The 17,048-nt window shown below is 50.7% G+C and overlaps 2 protein-coding genes across 3 annotated transcripts in view; both read right to left on the bottom strand.

Annotated features, from left to right (window-relative positions):
* USP43 (ubiquitin specific peptidase 43) overlaps positions 1–1,315 on the bottom strand; it is a 50,772-nt gene extending 49,457 nt beyond the window's left edge. For both annotated transcript variants that reach the window (XM_032321193.1, XM_032321194.1), the window contains exon 1: positions 788–1,315. In XM_032321193.1, the coding sequence (XP_032177084.1) occupies positions 788–1,297 (510 nt within the window). In that variant the 5' untranslated portion in view covers positions 1,298–1,315. The remainder of the gene's footprint in view (positions 1–787) is intronic.
* Positions 1,316–3,102: 1,787 nt separating this feature from the next.
* Positions 3,103–17,048, bottom strand: part of CFAP52 (cilia and flagella associated protein 52) — a 36,362-nt gene continuing 22,416 nt past the window's right edge. The window contains exons 9-14 of the mRNA XM_032321195.1: positions 14,412–14,560; positions 11,582–11,727; positions 8,910–9,061; positions 7,563–7,665; positions 4,380–4,491; positions 3,103–3,530 (exon numbers count right to left, since the gene is read on the bottom strand). Coding sequence (XP_032177086.1) covers positions 3,355–3,530; positions 4,380–4,491; positions 7,563–7,665; positions 8,910–9,061; positions 11,582–11,727; positions 14,412–14,560 — 838 coding nt within the window. The 3' untranslated portion in view covers positions 3,103–3,354. The remainder of the gene's footprint in view (positions 3,531–4,379; positions 4,492–7,562; positions 7,666–8,909; positions 9,062–11,581; positions 11,728–14,411; positions 14,561–17,048) is intronic.

Here is a 17,048-nt window from a genome sequence, read left to right as displayed (position 1 = left end):
CGCGGCTGAACCCTGAGGGGGTTCCTGAGACATACAGAACTTCCAGGGCCACAGGACCCTACAGGGTAGGGTAAAGTAGACGGTGATCTCGCCACCAGTGAATTGCAACCCCAAACTAAGGCATGGTGGGCGATTTAAGGTGCACTTTCTCCAACAGAGCACGCTCACTGACTCTCCCTGGGGCACTCAGCACAGTACCCGGCCCACATGATCTCAGCTTCCACTGGGTTTAGAATAAAACCCAAACTCCTTACCACGGCCTCGAAAGCCTTGCAGAATCTGACGCTCCAGGCCACTAGTTTTCTTTTCGCGCCTCCAGGCCTGAGGCTCTGGGGCTCTCTGTTCCCTCTACCTGGGTCACTCCTAGCCCCTTGACCAGGCGGCGTCCTTGTCATTCAGTTCGCAACGCCAGCATCCCCTCCTTCCTCAGAGGCCTTTCGAATCAGGCTTGCCACGCCACACCCCTCCAGACTGGAAAGAGCCCCGCAGCGCTAGATCGCCACCGGGATCCAAAAGCCTTCAACTTCAACAAATGTTTGTTGAATGCAAAAATGCTGAATACACCCAAATCGACTCCCCCTTCCTCCCCCCACCCCCAAAACACCTGGGAGAAATCCACAGAGAAGACTTCGGCAAGCGATAGCACAACACATCACCGCGGAACAAAGGCGGCGAGCCGAGCTGCCGCGCTGGGTGCCCTCGGATGAGGGCCCCCAGAAGACCCTTTCCGGCCGTGGCGCGCGCTTTGGCCGTCGCGGCGGGGGCGGGAGGCGGGCGCGCTGCCTACCTTGAACTCGGCGGAAAGTTGGGGCGTGTACTCGCGCGTCCAGAGCGCGCGCACCAGCGCCGCCAGCTGCTCCGTGACCTCGGCGCGGCCCGGCGCCGCCCGGTAGCGCCCCAGCGCCAGGAACTCGGCCAGCAGGTCGGTGTTGCTGAGACACTGCACCACGGCGTTCATGAAACAGGTGTTGCCGTGGTTCTTCAAGCCCTGCGCGCCCGGGGGCCGCGCGCCGTCGCCGGCGGGGGGCTGGGGCTGGGCGCCGGGCGGGCGATCCTCCCCTGAGCTCCCGCGCGCGGCCGGGGCGGGGCCCGGCGCGCAGGCGAAGCCCCCCTCTCCGTCCCCGTCGCCCTCGCGGGATCCCGGCTGGGGCCGCGGCCGAGGAGGCGAGGCCCCCGGGCGGGAGCGGCTGCCCAGCGCCAGCAGGAAGCGGCTGAACAGGCGACGCAGGGAGCGGCGGCGGCGGGGCCGGGGCGCAGGCGGCCCCTCTCCCGCCGCGGCTCCCACGCCCGGGTCCATGGCTCCCGCTCGCGCGCCCTCGGAGCCGAGACCCCCGGCCGCGAGACGGACGCGCCGCTAACCGACCCTGACGGCCCCGGAAAAGCGGCGGGTGCGGACTACCTGCGGGCCAGGTGTGCCGGGACCGGGCGGAGGCGGAGCCAGGGGCGGAGCCGCCCCGCCCCGCCCCGCGCGGGAATCCGGCCGCAGGGCCCGCCCAGGGCAGCGCCACCAGCCCCCACCCCTCCGGGCCCGGCCCCGCGGCGCCGCCAGCGAGCAGAGGCGCGGGACTCGCCCGCTCTGGGTCCCCACCCTTCCTTACCTCTTAACCAACCGACGCCCCGAATTTCACTCCCACTCCCGCCAGCCTGCAAGCTGCGGAGCGGTAGAGGGGTGGTACATTGGAAAGCGCCTGCTGGATTGCCCAGCCCCGGATAGCCTGAGTTTCTGGGAATTACGTGGAGGTGAATATGAAGAACGGGAAAAGGGAGACTCCCCAAGGGGCAGCCTCCGGCGCAGCGAGAGGCGCGCACCGGGAGCTGGGACCGGTTCGGGGAGTGACCGCGGGGTCCTCCCACTTGCAGGAGCAGGTGTGCGCGCACAAGTGGCGCTGCCTCCAGCCCGTCTGTCCCGGTCCGGGAGGCCTTCCAGGACTGGGAGCCGCGCGTTGCCCCGGGAAGAATCATCCGGGATGGTTGTGACTTCCTTCTTTCCACTGCAGACCAGGTCAGAGTCGCTTCCCCAAAACCTGCAAACGAGACTTTAGCGTCCTAGCGGGCCCGAGGAGGTTCGCGCCAGTACCGAGGCCAAGAAACCGGAACTCGACCCGGCTTTGCGGTCGGCCGAGCACACAGGCTGGCTCTTTCCAACCTCGGTGTTTGCTTACCAGGAAGTTTTCCGGCCCTCAGGCGCGCCTCCTGTGCGGTCCCCTCGCTGAATTGGTGCCCAGTCGGAACTGGCTTGGCCTTGCCCCTCCCTTGGTTTGCTGGGTGACCCTGGGGGCCTCTGCTCACTTGACCCTGTAACTGTCAGGTTTATAATTAATCAGGCAAAGTCTTGCAGACGAAGTTCTCATCATTTTCTGGCTCAGAAAGACATCAGCGGGACGCATTATTACATCAACGCCCTGAAATGTTACTTATTTGATAGGTGATCATTTATTAAAATATCTGCCTTGATGTGTCAAATAGGGTCCCAGTAGATGACCTGATGCAAAACAAAGCGGGGGGAGGGGGGGCATTAGTTAAAGAGTTTAAAAAACAGGCCTACAACAAAAAAAAAGTGTACTGTGATTTGGAGACTTGAAGTGTTTCTTGAAATGCCATGATTTTTCCTCTCTGGGGAAAAAAAAAAAATGTTTGATCAGTATACAAAGGCCATCCCCTTGCCTTCCATCGCCCAGAAAAGCATCTGTGAAATTTCACCTTTGATGGTTAACCCGGGATCCCCAAGAATGCACAGTTTCTTTGAGAAGGTACCAAAATTCACTCTACTCCATCAGGAGTTCTGCCAACGCTTTAACTCATTATTTCACTTAATTCTCAAAATAACATTTTAAGCCGGTATTCTCGCTTCACAAAAGGCCAAACTGAGGTTCAGAGAGTTGGAAGGAAGAAAGACAATCCTAATACTCTACCCATGATCTGGACTCAAACCAAGTCTTGCCCCATTGCAGCTTGAAGGATGAAAGGCTGGTTAGGAAGGTAAGCAGACCCTCATTTTTAGAGAACAGCAGCATTGCTGTGTGTGGACAAATGATGCAGAAAGACCGAGGGTTTTACTGTTGTAAAGCAGAGATTAAGACAGGAAACCAGCAACTGGGAATTTATTCATAATAAAAAAAAACTTTTAATTACAGTCTGGACAACTTATTCTTGAACACATTCCCATTTTAATGTACAATCTAAGAAGGTTAAAATGCATCCTACAAAGAAAAGGAGAAATTTCACGATAAAAATATTTTGACTCAAGAACAGAGTCACGGATGTGAGGAAACCCAAACCAGTGTTAAGAGTTATCTAAGGTCAACTTTCAACAGAGCCGTAGGCAGTGCTGCAGTCCCAGAAGTCTCCACGGCCTCAGGAGGAAAACGGGCACTTCCATCTCAAAATCGCTCCGTCAGCACTCACGCTAATGATGTACTGATTTCCTGGACTTATCCGGATGCCGGTGATGTTGCCGCTGTGTCCCACCCCGACGTGAGTCACTTCACCCTCATTATAATCCCACACTTTGACCAGATGATCATTTCCACCTGAAAAAGACCAGCAGGTGTATGTAATTTCTCCCCCAGGTTAGGGAAGAACAGTCCTGATTCCAAGCAAGTGGCTAATTTTCAACACGTGCTCCACGTTCCCAGATAAAGGAAGAAAATCTGCATAGGAACTCTTTTCCTTGGTTATAAAAACCTAGGTCTGTTGTAGTAAATTGGGGGGAAAGAAACACAAAGAGGTGATATCCCCTTTTAGCCCACCGCCCAGAAATAACCACTGAGAAGGCCTTTGGTTTCGCTCCTTCTGGTCTTTTCGGTACAAGTATACAGGTCTATGTAAGCACCTGTATGTGTGGTTGGGGTCACACCCTGCATAGTTTTCTATCATGTTGAAAGGAGATGTGTTTGTGAAACTTTAATTCATTCGGAGCATTTATCCGTTAATGTCCTGAAGAATCAGGGTCTGGCAGGAAATGATGGTCAATGATGTTCCAGACGGGCGAGTTGTATGGTCGATGCCCACCTCCTGGAAATTCCGATTTTTAAGACTTCTGGAGGAAATAACGGTGCAAGGCATCCCAGATAACCCAGACCATTTAAAGGCCCATTTCTGCATCGATTGCCACCACCAAAAAAGGGAAGCAATGTAGGGCTTAGCTTTTCTGTGTGCCCCCAAGGCTCATGGACAGAAGTTTCCTCCCACGGAAGTGTGACTTCTGCTACTTTCTTTTCCAGCCACGCCGCCTGTAATGCTGGGGCCTGACTCTTCACCACGGGGGCCTGTTGACACTTGTGTCCTCACTTCCTGTTGCCTCCCACCTTCTGGGGGGTTCTAGGTTCCCATTTAAATAAGCAGGGCTGGGGGCTTCCTTTTCCCACCCCAGGACTCACCCGTGACGAAGTGCACTCCTTCCTGGGTGATATCCATTCCATTGACCGACCCAGACAAGGAACCTTCCAACTCTCTGATGACGGACCCATCAAAGACTTCCCAGTAAGCAATCTGGAATTCAGAAAAGCAGCGTTGGGCAGGATTCGGCCCGGTGGAAGCATCCGCGCGCGCACGCGCACGCTAGCAGAAGATGGTTCTACTTTATATAGAAAGTGGCAAAAATACATCCCGGGAGGAGAGATGGGCTGGAATTATAAATAGGTTCAGGCAGGGGGTGGAGAAAGGCATTTTCGTATTTTTGGCGTTGGTTTTTACATTCTCGTTCTATTTAGAGAGAAGGAGACTGTGCCAGTGAGCCCGGATTGTGACAGAAAGCGCTTTGGGTGAGACGAAGCGCTCGGGAGTCCGAGGCAAGCTGGAAACGAAGAAGAAAACAGCCACAGCGTCCACGTTCCCGGTTCAGCTCTCAGGGGAGGGCCTGGTGGAAGGGAAGTGTCCCCCCCTCCAGCTGCTGGGGGAGTGACCGGCCCAGAGAGTTCTGCCGGATCTGGTCCCTACCGCTGACTGCAAGCTCTTCCCCACCTCGCCCTATTTCCAAGGTTCTGTTCTGCCTTAAAGCAGTGAAACCACCCCCACCCCCACCCCCGCATGAGGTCTAGAGGAAAATTGATAGTATGGCCCCTCCTAGGTTAGGGATGGGGAGCGGCGGGGGGGGGGGGGGGGGGGGAGAGTAGGGGTTGCTAGAGGGAGGGAGATTTTTCTCTCATACCGCTTTTATACTTCTTGAACTTTGAACCGTGTAAATGAACAACCTATTCAAAAAATGTTCTTTTCTTTTTTTTCCCCCCAGATTTTATTTACTTGACAGAGAGAGAGGACAAGCAGAGGGATGGGGAGGCAGAGAGAGAGGGAGCAGCACCCGTGGGGCTTGCTCGATCCCAGGACCCTGAGATCATGAGCTGAGCTGAAGGGAGACGCTTAACCAACTGAGCCACCCAGGCACCCGGAGAAGATCTCTTTCCAAGCAAAGCTCTTGACCAGAACTCACGAGTGTGAGCTTGGGCAGGCATTTCATATCTCATGGTGTTAGACATGTGCTGTTCAGGTCATTATGTCGGGAATCCGTATTCCTCTGAATCGAGCTAGAAATTGTGCATGCTGTTTTAAAAAAATTTTTTTCTTTTAGCTAATTTATTAATTTCCAGTGATGCTTGATCACTTTAACAAAGAGTTGTTTTCGGGATGCCTGGATGGCTCAGTTGGTTAAGCAGTTGCCTTCGGCTCAGGTCATGATCCCAACATTCTGGAATCGAGTCCCACGTCGGGCTCCTTGCTCAGCAGGGAGCCTGCTTCTCCCCTGCCTCTGCCTGCCATTCTGTCTGCCTGTGCTCACTTTCTCTGACAAATAAAAACAAAAACAAAACACAAAGAGTTGTTTTCATAGGAAAAGTGTAAGGGAATATAGATGCATGCCGAAATCCTCGCTTCTCGGGTAGCTGACTGCCTGGTCTCTTGGCCAAAGTCATAGTGACCCTCTTCGGGGCAGCCTGACGGAGTCTTGGCTTTCCCTCAGGCGTATCCTCTGCCGATGGTCTTCTCTGAGAGCTAAGCATGGTGAGGTCCTCCGCCACTCAGTTCTCAGCTCAAGTGTCACCTCCTTGAGGAGACCTTCGCCAATCATCCTAGCTAAAGCTGGATTGTGTAACCTGTTCTACTTCCTTTTATCCGTGTCACCATCTGACGTCGTCTTGACCTCCTATTAACCCACAGTTCATGGACGGGTTCATTTCCAAGTGCCCATCCCATCCGTCCCCTCCCGCCTACGGTAACAATACAAGGTTGACCAGCATCCTGACAGCAAGAACGCCATCATGTCCCCAGCCCTTCGGGTTGTTGCATTGATTCGTGATTTATGCTTTGAATATTCTGGTGACAATTGCCAGATGAGGGCAGGAGACTGTTTCAAGTCTCATAAACTCAAAGACCATTCCATTCCCTGGCATAAGGGAAACGGGATACAAATCTAGAAGCTTTATGCACCATGTTCTAATAGCGCTTACGGTGACATCACAGCGAACTTCCTAATACCCTGTCTGCGCCCTCACTGCCCCCAACCCCGGTCCCAGAGGAACCGGAAGTGAAACGGGCTTGGGGGTGGGCGGACGTAAACCAGGTTGGGTGGGCAAGACACAAAGGAACTAGCAAGGCCAACCTTACAGACACTAGAGTGAGGCCCCCCCAAACAGGTTGTCTGTGTCAGGCAAACTCTGGCCCACACCTAGGGGCATTTCTGGGGGTTTTATGACAAAAAGTATCTTTGGACAGTAGTCCCCAGTCACCTGGGAAGCTTAAACAGGGAAAAGCCCCATTCCTAGATTCTTTTTTTTTTTTTTTTAAGATTTTATTTATTTGAGAGAGAGCACAAGCAAGAGCAGGGAGAAGGAGCAGGAAGAGAGGGAGAAGTGACTCCCCACGGAGCAGGGAGCCCGATATGGGACTCGACCCCAGGACGCTGACATCATGACCTGAGCCAAAGGCAGATGTTTAACTGAGCCCCCTAAGAGCACCCCCCATCCCTGGATTCTATCTTTAGTGTTGGGGGAGCATAGAGAGGTCCCTCTAGTATTTTTCCTACAATATTTTTATACTTTGAACTCAACTTTTTCTGTGACTTGTGAAAAGACAAATGCACAAGCTCTTCTTCAGTGATCTCCAAGTCTGGGTTAGAGGACTCCAAATCCATTAATTGGTTGCTCAGGTAATGAGACGGACACCTGGCTGGTCTGACGTGGCCAGGAGGGTAGATGACCCCCTAGCGTCCTTGCTCTTCCCTGTGCCTCTCTCCTGAAGCCTTTCCTTTGCTCCAAGAGGCGGGGTTCCCCTCACCCACCCAAAGAGGGACCAATCTTCACCCAAGGACAGGGACTCTCCAGCTAACGAGATTTTAGTACGATGCTGATAAAGCAGGAGGGACACGAGATAAGAACTTGATTGAAAGTCATCAAAGGGACCTCCGGGCTGCGCAACTGGGTTCTAGCCTCAGAAATACCCTAATCATGAAAACCAGTACTTCTAAGCAGCTCTATCAGCAAAACTGGGCTCTGACAGTGGGGGGCTCCTGTGGCGGCAGCATATGGCAGCTTCTTCCGGAAGGATCCCGACTCCTGCTAGGGAGTGCTTACCTTCCTGTCGGTCCCACTGGTGATGATCTGGAACTCTTCGGGATGGTAACAAACACACTGGAATAAAGTATTCGCCAGGATCATCTGATTCCTCCGGAGACGTCTGAAAATGAGACCCAGAAGCTGTGACTTCCCTTCCCCTCTAAGATGTGTTTACTGCTCAGATGGGATCTGGTACAAGTTTGGGTTGCATTGGTGTGCTTACCCAGACAGACTTCCAGCGACCCTGACCCTCCACTTTGGGATGCTCCCAGGGCACCTGTGGGGTAGCCCAACGACCCAGAGTGTGGGGGGGTGCCTTTTCCAAAGACAGAGCACAGAACCCCAGGGGAAGCCTGGAGTCCCAGGAAGCATGAATAGGAGAGGCTGAATTCAGAGTCACCCTGCTGCCTTCCACGCAAGCCATCAAATTCTTGAGGCCACCGAGTTGAAGGAAAGATTCCTCCCACCCAAGTGGTGAAGTATGGGGGACAGCTTCTTAAAAAGGGATATTCCCGAGCTTTGCCTCTAGGGATCTGGATGTAGCAGGTTGGGATGAGGCCCACACTCAGGTGCTTTTCATCAGCAGCCCAGATCATTCCCAGGGGCACCATGGTCTGAAAACCATCGCAGCAGATAGGACGCTAAAAAACAGGTACGGATGGCTTCTCCCTCCCCCCCCCACCCCCCCACACCACTTGGACACATGTGGTCATCCCAAAAGGGAGTTCCAGGGGAGGCTACAACCTCCGACAAGTGCAATCTTTTAACCAGGGGCATCTCTCGGGATCTGGCTTGGAATGCGGGCTCTCAGGCAGCCCTCTGGATCTATTCAGTAAAAATCTACACATTGGCAAGATCTCTAGGTGCTTCATGGGCAGGTCAAAGTGAGAGACACACAGGACCAGCCTGGGGAGGATTTTCTTTGGTTTGGGTTTTTTTTTAATGCATTGAATAAAAAGTGTTCTGCCCTTGCTTTAATTCCCATTCTCTTCTCTGCAATCTAGAATGCTCCGTATTCTTTGGCAATACCTAGATCCGTTTTCTAGATGTAGATCTCTTTTCTCCTACCTCTGGTCTTATTCGAGTCTCTCTAATGCAGTTAGGCACAAAGGCAAGTCACCCTCAGAGCGGTAGAGAGGGGCTGGGCAAGGAGAGGGTTAGGGGAATAGGGTGTAATTCCAAATGAAAACACACAGCTAAAGTGCTTATAGTAAAAAAAAAAAAAAAAAAAAAAAAATTTGCTATATGACACCAACAATAAAGTTCACGTGCTTTGGTCTAGTTAGCTGGGAGTCAGGCGCTGTCCAGGGGTTGTGACAAGCTTCCAGCATGAGAGGCTGCTCCCTATCATGGACGGGTACCTACACGAGGTCCCAGATGATGCAGGTCCCGTCCGTGCTGGCCGTGACACATTCCTCGTTGTTGTTCTTCACCCGGATGCAGGACACGGAGGATTTGTGCTCCTTCAGGGCCTCCTCCAGCTTCTGGGTCTGACAGCCGATCTGCCAGACCCTCACCTGAAAGCCACCAAGCAGAGGCTCTCAACACAAGCTGGGGGCTTTGGAAGGGATTACCAAAAAATACACACACACACACACATACACACATATGTATATGTATATGTCTAGGAGCTTTTTCAGCTCCGCTGTTCTTGTTATTTTAAACTCCCTGTTCTCATCTCAGCCGAGTAGGGTGGGAACGCTAAGCCGCAGAACAAGAAAATTCTTCTGTGGAGCCAGGAAAATGCTACCAACGATCCCAGACCTACGTGCGCTTTTCAGGCTGAGAAGGGTACCAGATGCCTGCTGCGAAACCAAGAGGAATAGTGTGTCTGCTCAGTTCTGCCGAGCGTTGCTCTCGGGCTTCCGAGGCCATCGGGAAGGCTCTTGGGGGACCCAGAGCTGTATTTAAGCATCACACCAGCTGCTGGGCTTTAATCATTTCCAATCGAAGGTTCCCAGCCTCATCAAAGCCAAGACCCACTTTCTACAGCAAATATTTTCCGACCACCCCCCCACACACCCGCCTGCTATCCTGAAGTGAAAGTCGTATCATAGGTCATGGGTCCTACCCACGAAATTTCAAAACAGTCAGTAGGATGCTTTCACTGCAATAAAAGGGACATAAAAGGAAAGTCATCATATGTCGTATAAAAGATAAACGTTCTGTCATGACTGTACCAGAAAACATTATAATGTGGTCAGACACTTCCCCTTTCTTACACTGAGTATGTCGGACTTGTGGAAAAGAAGATGAGATTGTCTAGCATGAGAAACAGAAGACAATACAAGAATATAAGAATAGTAGGGTAAGTGATAACAGACTAACTTATTTGTACCCAAAAGGGGAAAGCGGCCATAAACAAAGTACGAAAACCATTCTAAGCCATTTCCTTAGTAGGAAGAGGAGGAACCACCAAATTATCCCCGATGAGCTGTGTCCATAACAATTCTCTAATCTTGTTTAAGCCACTATATATGCAGAGGCGTACATCCAGTCTTCAGCAAGATTTTCAAATTTTCTAAAATTTTCTAACTTCTATGGTGTGGGCCCCCAGGCCTGGAACTTTGGATGTTCTGGGCGTTACTAGCCCTTTCGTGGTGGGATTGCGGGGGTTTGAGGTGTGTTTGTGGGGGGAAGGAGATGAGATGGTGGTACTGGGGTCCTTGCAACTCAGGCGAGGCCATTTACCAATGAAAATGGAAGTGCTTGAGTATTTCGGGAAGTGCTGAATTCATACCCGTGCACACCTGCTGACCGGCAGCCCCTGGTCTCCAGCACTTAGCAAAGACCTTGAAGCTTATGCCTTTTGGAAGGAAGGTCTGTAGCAGCTGCGCGGGGAATGGGAGGAAGGGATGATGGGGTGTTCTGAAAAGATTGCCAAGGGCAATGAATGCATTCGTAATATAGGATTTCCTCCCGCAGTTGTCATCACCCAGAAGCAGATGATCCGGTCCAAGCCATGTTTGGGCATGAGCAAGGTGGACGCCCCGAAAGGGTGAGGGAGCAAACAAGGATGCTGCGGGGGTCGGCAGCAGCGCAGCTGAAGAGTGAAAGAAGGGGGTCCAAACCCTTGAGGGGGCGGTGGGCAGAGAGCAGGGGTGGGTCCAGGGCTAGACGTGTCTCTGGAACACCGGTCACGTGACTCGCCATGTGGGCTCTGAATGTAAGACGCACAGCCGATTTTGAAGACTTGGTATGAAGCAGTGCAAAATACCTCGTGAACTGGGAGTGTCGGTTGTTATCCTCCCTTTATGCACAGGAAAGGGAATCACAGAGAGGTTAAAGCACGTGCCCCGGGTCACACAGCTGGGAAGTGGCGGAAGTGGGCTTTGTGCCCAGGCAGTAGGAGTCTGGAGCCCAAATGCTCAGCCATGAGTCCGTTTGGCCCAAACTCTGCTAGAGGCCACATCGAGATGCTGGATCTTTTTTCTCCCTGTTAAGTTATTCCTACAACAGCAGGAAGAATAGAAAGGAAAAGAAAATGTCCTTTCCGGAGAAGGGAAGGCTGGGATGGGGGGTGGAGGCAGAGAAAGCTGGGGAGTGGGGAGGGGGAGGCTGAGAAAAACGTGTGAACGGAAGAGGTTTCAGGCTCCTCCAAAGGACGAAGGGAAGGTCAAGTGTAACGACTTTAAAATCTCAAACAACTGGGTAGATGAAAGAATTCACTCTAAAAATAACATCTTCTTTAAAAGATACGATGAAGACAACTATATAACTATAGTCTTTGGAGGGAAAAAAAGAACAAGCAATTCCAAAATTCTGGCAAAACACTAACTTGGAATCACAGCGCGATTCCATATAGAATGTTTTCGTGTCTGTATCTTACATGTTCGTTCATGAATAAACATACCTAGATGTGTGTCTCCATTATTAGAACATTACTTTATGATGTATTTTAGGGTTTCTTCAAAATCTTACGTTGGTCCTGCCTGACTCCGGGTAAAGTTTAAAAAAAATCAAGCCAGTGGCTTTCTATAAGGTAGTTGCTCTAAACTGAGGTTTCCAGAAAAAGATTCCACCTTCAAGAATGGTACCTCCCCTTCCCCGCCGCCGCTGATGACCCGTTTACAGTCACTGGTAGTAGCGATGGCTGTCACTCCGATCCTGTGGGCGTTGTTAATGACATATATCAGCCGGCCCGTCTCTGGGGCAAAGGCTCGGATTCGACCGTCGTCCCACGCTGGCACAGAAGGGGAACAAAAGGCAGGTAGGATCAGTACGCTCCCACTCTCTGGGCAGACCCTGGCGCTCTTCAGTCATAAAGGTATCAGGACCAGGAAGCCGTGGTGGTGATGGAGGAGAGAGGCCAGCCCCCCACAGCTGCCAGGAATCCTATCCCTCCTTCCCCTAACTCCCCAAAAAAGGTTGCCATCAACCATCTAGGTCCAAGAACTTCACAGTCATCCCTGATTCCTCTCTATTCCATCTACCCAACCCCACCAAACCCAACCCGAATCTAACCCATCAGCGAGCCCCAACTCTACAGTTAAAAAACATCTCAAATCTAGCCACTTTCCAATCCTTCCACTGGGCCCACACTCATCCAAGCCACAAGCACCTCTCTCCTGGGTGATCGTAACGGCTTCCTCTCTGGCCTGACTCTTGCTTCCCTCAATCAATTACCTATGTGGGGGCCTGGGTGCATCTACAATCATGTCACCCCCTCAATCAAGAAGATTCAAAAGGGGGGGCGCTTGGGTGGCTCAGAGGGTTAAAGCCCCTGCCTTCAGCTCAGGTCATGATCCCAGGGTCCTGGGATCGAGCCCCGCATCGTGCTCTCTGCTCAGCAGGGAGCCTGCTTCCTCCTCTCTCTCTGCCTACTTGTGATCTCTGTCTGTCAAATAAATAAATAAAATCTAAAAAAAAAAAAAGTAAAAAAAAAAACAAGATTCAAAAGTCATTCTCACTAACGAAGAAAATCCAACTCCTTTTCCCCCATGGTGACTACTCTCCGTGGTAACTACTCTCTGCTCCCTAGCTAGCTCTTCACCTTCATCTACTACCATTCTCCCTCAACCTTTACCCCAACTCTACTCACTGAGCTCCAGACACACTGGCATCTTTCTATTCCTACAATACACCAAGCCATTTTCCACCCCAGGACCTTTGCCCCTGCTATTCCCTCTGCCTTGAATGCTCTTCCCCCAGGTCTTCATGGGGCTGGCTCTTTCTTATTGGCTTTAGTGTCACCTCTTGACTTGGGCAATTTTCAAGAAGATGTTCATGGAAGATCCTGCATTTCATCAAAGATCTGAGGGAGTGCGGGGGTGAACCAAGTGGGTCATGGGGCTGCCTGGGGACAGATGAACCCAGGCAGACTGAGCAGCCAGAGCAAAGGCCCATGTATCATGTGCTTGAGGAACAGCAAAAGAGCAAGCATGGCCACAGGGGATGAGTGGTAAGAGACAAAATCAGAGGTAAGAAGGTGTGTGTGGAGGGGAAAGGTCATGGAGGGACTTTGGGGCAACTGCAGGGAATTAGAGTCACGAACCCTGGAAAAGGCATGATTGGACTCATACCTTAAGAGATCCCTAGCTTCTGTGTTGAGAACAAACTAGGGGAGAGGGCTGGTGAGTGAGAACAGAGGCAGGGAGCCCTGGTAAGAAGGTACTAGAAGAATCTAGGGGATGGTGGTGGCTAGGACAAGGGTGAAGATGATGGAAAATGTCCTGATGTGAGGGCCATCAGAGGCAAATGCTGGAAGCCAAGAGCTCCTTGTGTCTGCTGTGTGTTCTCCCAAGGGAGAGGCCAACAGGGAGGAAACATAGCCAGGAAAAGAGGGGGCAATATGGGCTCCTGACGTCACCATTTCAATGGCTGCACTTAAAGATACACTTGAGGGTCTGGGTGGCTCAGTGGCATAAGCATCTGCCTTTGGCTCAGGTTGTGATCCCGGGGTCCTGGGATCAACCCCCGCATCGGGCCCCCTGATCAGCAAGGCGTCTGCTTCTCCCTCTGCCTCTGCCCCTCCCCCAACCCATACTTGTGTGTGCACGCTCTCTCAAATAAATAAAATCTTAAAAAGGGAAAAAAGATCCACTTAACTGTTTCCTGAGTGATGTGAACAAGTGAATTTCCTTTTTCACCACTGGACAAATTTGCGTATGAGTTGAACATAAGATGATATTAAGAAATTATAGTTTCGGGGCACCTGGGTGGCTCAGTGGGTTAAAGCCTCTGCCTTTGGCTCGGGTCATGATCTCGGGGTCCTGGGATCGAGCCCCACATCAGGCTCTCTGCTCAGCAGGGAGCCTGCTTCCCCCCATCTCTCTGCCTGCCTCTCTGCCTACTTGTGATCTCTCTGTTAAATGAATATGTGGAAATCTTTAAAAAAAAAAATAAAATTTTAGTTTCATAGGAAAACATTGGTGTTTAGGGATATACCCTGAAGTATTTGGAGGTGGAATATACTGGAGTCTGTAATTTATGTTAAAATATTTTGGCACAAGAGGATCAATGGAGTTAAAACCGGTTCCCTTTGGGGCATAACATAGTTGAAGTCAGGTTTTTCTCTCTCCAACAATGGAAGGGTTTCTAACACGGGCGCCCCGTACTCACCAACCCCCCAAATCCGTCTGGTAATCAAATTGCTATAAATCAAATTGTTATAAATTCTCCTTCCAGAGAGAAAGTGACACCCTCTGTGCAGCAACGTTGGGGGAAGCGGAATTGTCTTTGTTCATTCTGAGCTCAGAAAGTCTCCAGGCTGGAAGGGGACTCCACAGGGAGGCGGGATCAGAAGCGAGGTGGGGGGCGGCAGGAGGCTGCCCTGGGGTGTGCACACAGAGAGACCCACGAGGAAGGAGAGCAAGGTCCAAAGCCACAGCCGGAGCCCGCGCCAACGCCCAAGAATGTCAACGTTACCCGAGATGATGCTCTTGCCGTCCCGCATGAAATCGATGCTGTGGCAGGTCATGTTGGGCACGGTGATGCGCAGCAGCTCCCGGTTGGACAGCGTGTGCCACACCCTGATGTCCTTCTTGGCACAGGTGGCAAACAGCTCAGCGGTGCCGCTGCGAAGGAGCCACCGCGAGAATGAAGAGAGCAGCCATACAAGGTACACGCTCGGCTCTCAGATGGAGCGAGCAAGGATCCGGGGAAGGATGCCCGCTGGGCACCCGGATCTCCGGGCCCCATGGGCTCACAGAACCCTCGTGTAAAATGGCATCCAATGCCCACAAGTAGACCATCCACAGACATCCGTAGACCATCGTCTGTAGCCCTTTGCCTGGAGGATGAACTGGGACAAAGTTGCTCAAGAGGAAAATGTCAAAGTTTTTAAATGGCCTGGTAGCCTGGGGTCAAAACACAGCTGTGGAATATGGATATGAAGAGAAGCTAAACCTCACGTGTCCCATAGAGTAGATAATCATATAATTTCAAAGGGAAAAATGACACAGGGGCTAGAATTCGTGTCTGCGGATAAGCTAGAGCAGTACTTTGGTTGGTTGTGAGAAAATATGAGATTCTGGACAAGGAAGTGAAGCCAGAGTAGTTGGCCTGTCCTTTCTTTAAAAAAAAAAAAAAAAAAAAAAAAAAAAAGATTTTATTTATTTATTTGAGAGAGAGAAAGAGCAAGCATGAGTCGGGGGAGGGGCAGACTCCCTGCTGAATATGAAGCCTGATGCAGGACCTGACCCCAGGACCCCAGGATCATGATCTGAGCCAAAGTCATACACTTAACTGACAGAATCACCCTGGCGCCCCCCACTTTTTTTAAAGGACAACTCGTAATTAGAGTGTAAAACACTATTACGTCAAAAATTACAGGTTATTCCAGTTTGAATAAGAAAAAGGAGTACTACTGGGATACAATAAAGTCATCTGATTTACAACTATGAATTTATAGCTTTAGAGTCTCTATGGAGGTTAACTTTTAGGTTTAAGTGCTTCTCAAGAAATGTCTGTATTTCCTCCAAAGCATATTCAGGAAAAGAGAGTTCCCTCTCTCATGTTTTAAAACCTACTTGCTTTGGAATGAATAGAAAAATAAGTGGATCTTTTCCCTATATTTAATTTGGGGCTCAAAGAAAAACAATTCTAATGCTGGACTAGTTCCTTAGAAAGAGTGCATCCTGGAAGGGATGGCTGAGGTGACAATACGCTTTCTATTTGATCAAATCAAGCCAACCTTAGAAGACAACAGTTATTTAAAATAAGAGAGGTTTTCTATGGGAGGGGCCTCTTCTGTGGGGACAGTGAATTCTTAAAGAGGCATGTGGACTCCTCATGAAAAGCAAATACTGTGGAATGAGGGCACCTAGAGAACTTCTCAAACTTCCCTTACCCTGGATAGACAGGCTCCTTCATCAGGAATCTAGTCCAGACCTGAGCTTTTCATGTAGCATATTTTCCCTAGTTTTGGATCTGAAAGGTGAAGTTCCAGAAAAAAATCCAAACTGACTGGATCAAGATGGCACCGTAGGCCTACGTGCCTCCCCTCGAAAAGCCCAGAAACGAAGAGACAGATACAGAGGACAGAGATGAGGATAGAGGTAGACAATGCAGAGGTAGATACAGGGAAGCAGGACAGGTCATCATCAAATAGGCCAGAAACGTTGAGGACAAAGAGAAATCAGCCAGATAAAATCTGCGAGGAGACAAACCTAGAGAGAAACACAAAATACCAAAATCACGAGGAAGGAGTACTTCTTGTAATGTTGGAGCAGTGACACGGTCACACAGACCTTCCCACAGGCAACAGTTAAAAACACTGGATGGCCTTAATGACAGCAAGAACCTAAAATCCCGAAGATGCCGAAAACATTTAAAAGTCCACAGAAGTCAAGAAGCGTTTGCTCTTGTAAAAATGCAGCCAGAAAGGGTTATGGGTCATGACCGCATCACTGGCTAATCTGAGGGTGTCCCCCAATCCCCCAGCTCCGGTGGCCACAGAAGAAGGTGGTGGAAAAACCACAGTCTTACTGGCTGAAGGTGTGCAGAGATCAGAGCTGAGGATTGGAAAATTCAAAGGGGAAATCCTGGCAGTGAGAGATCCATCAGAGTAAAATCTAAATTAAGATTAGAAACACTTGGGGTGCCTGGGTGGCTCAGTGGGTTAAGCCTCTGCCTTCAGCTCAGGTCATGATCCCAGGGTCCTGGGTTTGAACCCGCATCGGGCTCTCTGCTCAGCGGGGAGTCTGCTTCCCCCCTCTCTTTCTGCCTGCCTCTCTGCCTGCCAAATAAATAAATAAAATCTTTAAAAAAAAAAAAAAAAGATTAGAAACACTGCCCAAATTTCCATCTGACAGCTCCCTTCTACATGCATGGGAGAAAACCCAAAAGGAAGGAGAAACAGAGACCAGAGAGGAACTCTGCTTTTCTTTTTTAAAAATTCTATTGATTTTTTTTTTTAAGCAGTCTATTTTTGAAGACAGAGTTACATGGGATCAACCTGAGAGGGGTTTTTTGCCTTTTTAACTGAATACATTCACCAACTGTGTTCAGCTTGGGGGGCAGAGAGCTGGACCTTACAGGCTTAAAATATCAGAAGCCAGGGCC

This window comes from Mustela erminea, chromosome 18 (genome assembly GCF_009829155.1).
Source record: "Mustela erminea isolate mMusErm1 chromosome 18, mMusErm1.Pri, whole genome shotgun sequence".
In the NCBI taxonomy this organism is placed as follows: domain Eukaryota; kingdom Metazoa; phylum Chordata; class Mammalia; order Carnivora; family Mustelidae; genus Mustela; species Mustela erminea.
Note: the sequence above shows the minus strand (reverse complement) of the source record. Positions and strands in the feature narration are given on the sequence as shown.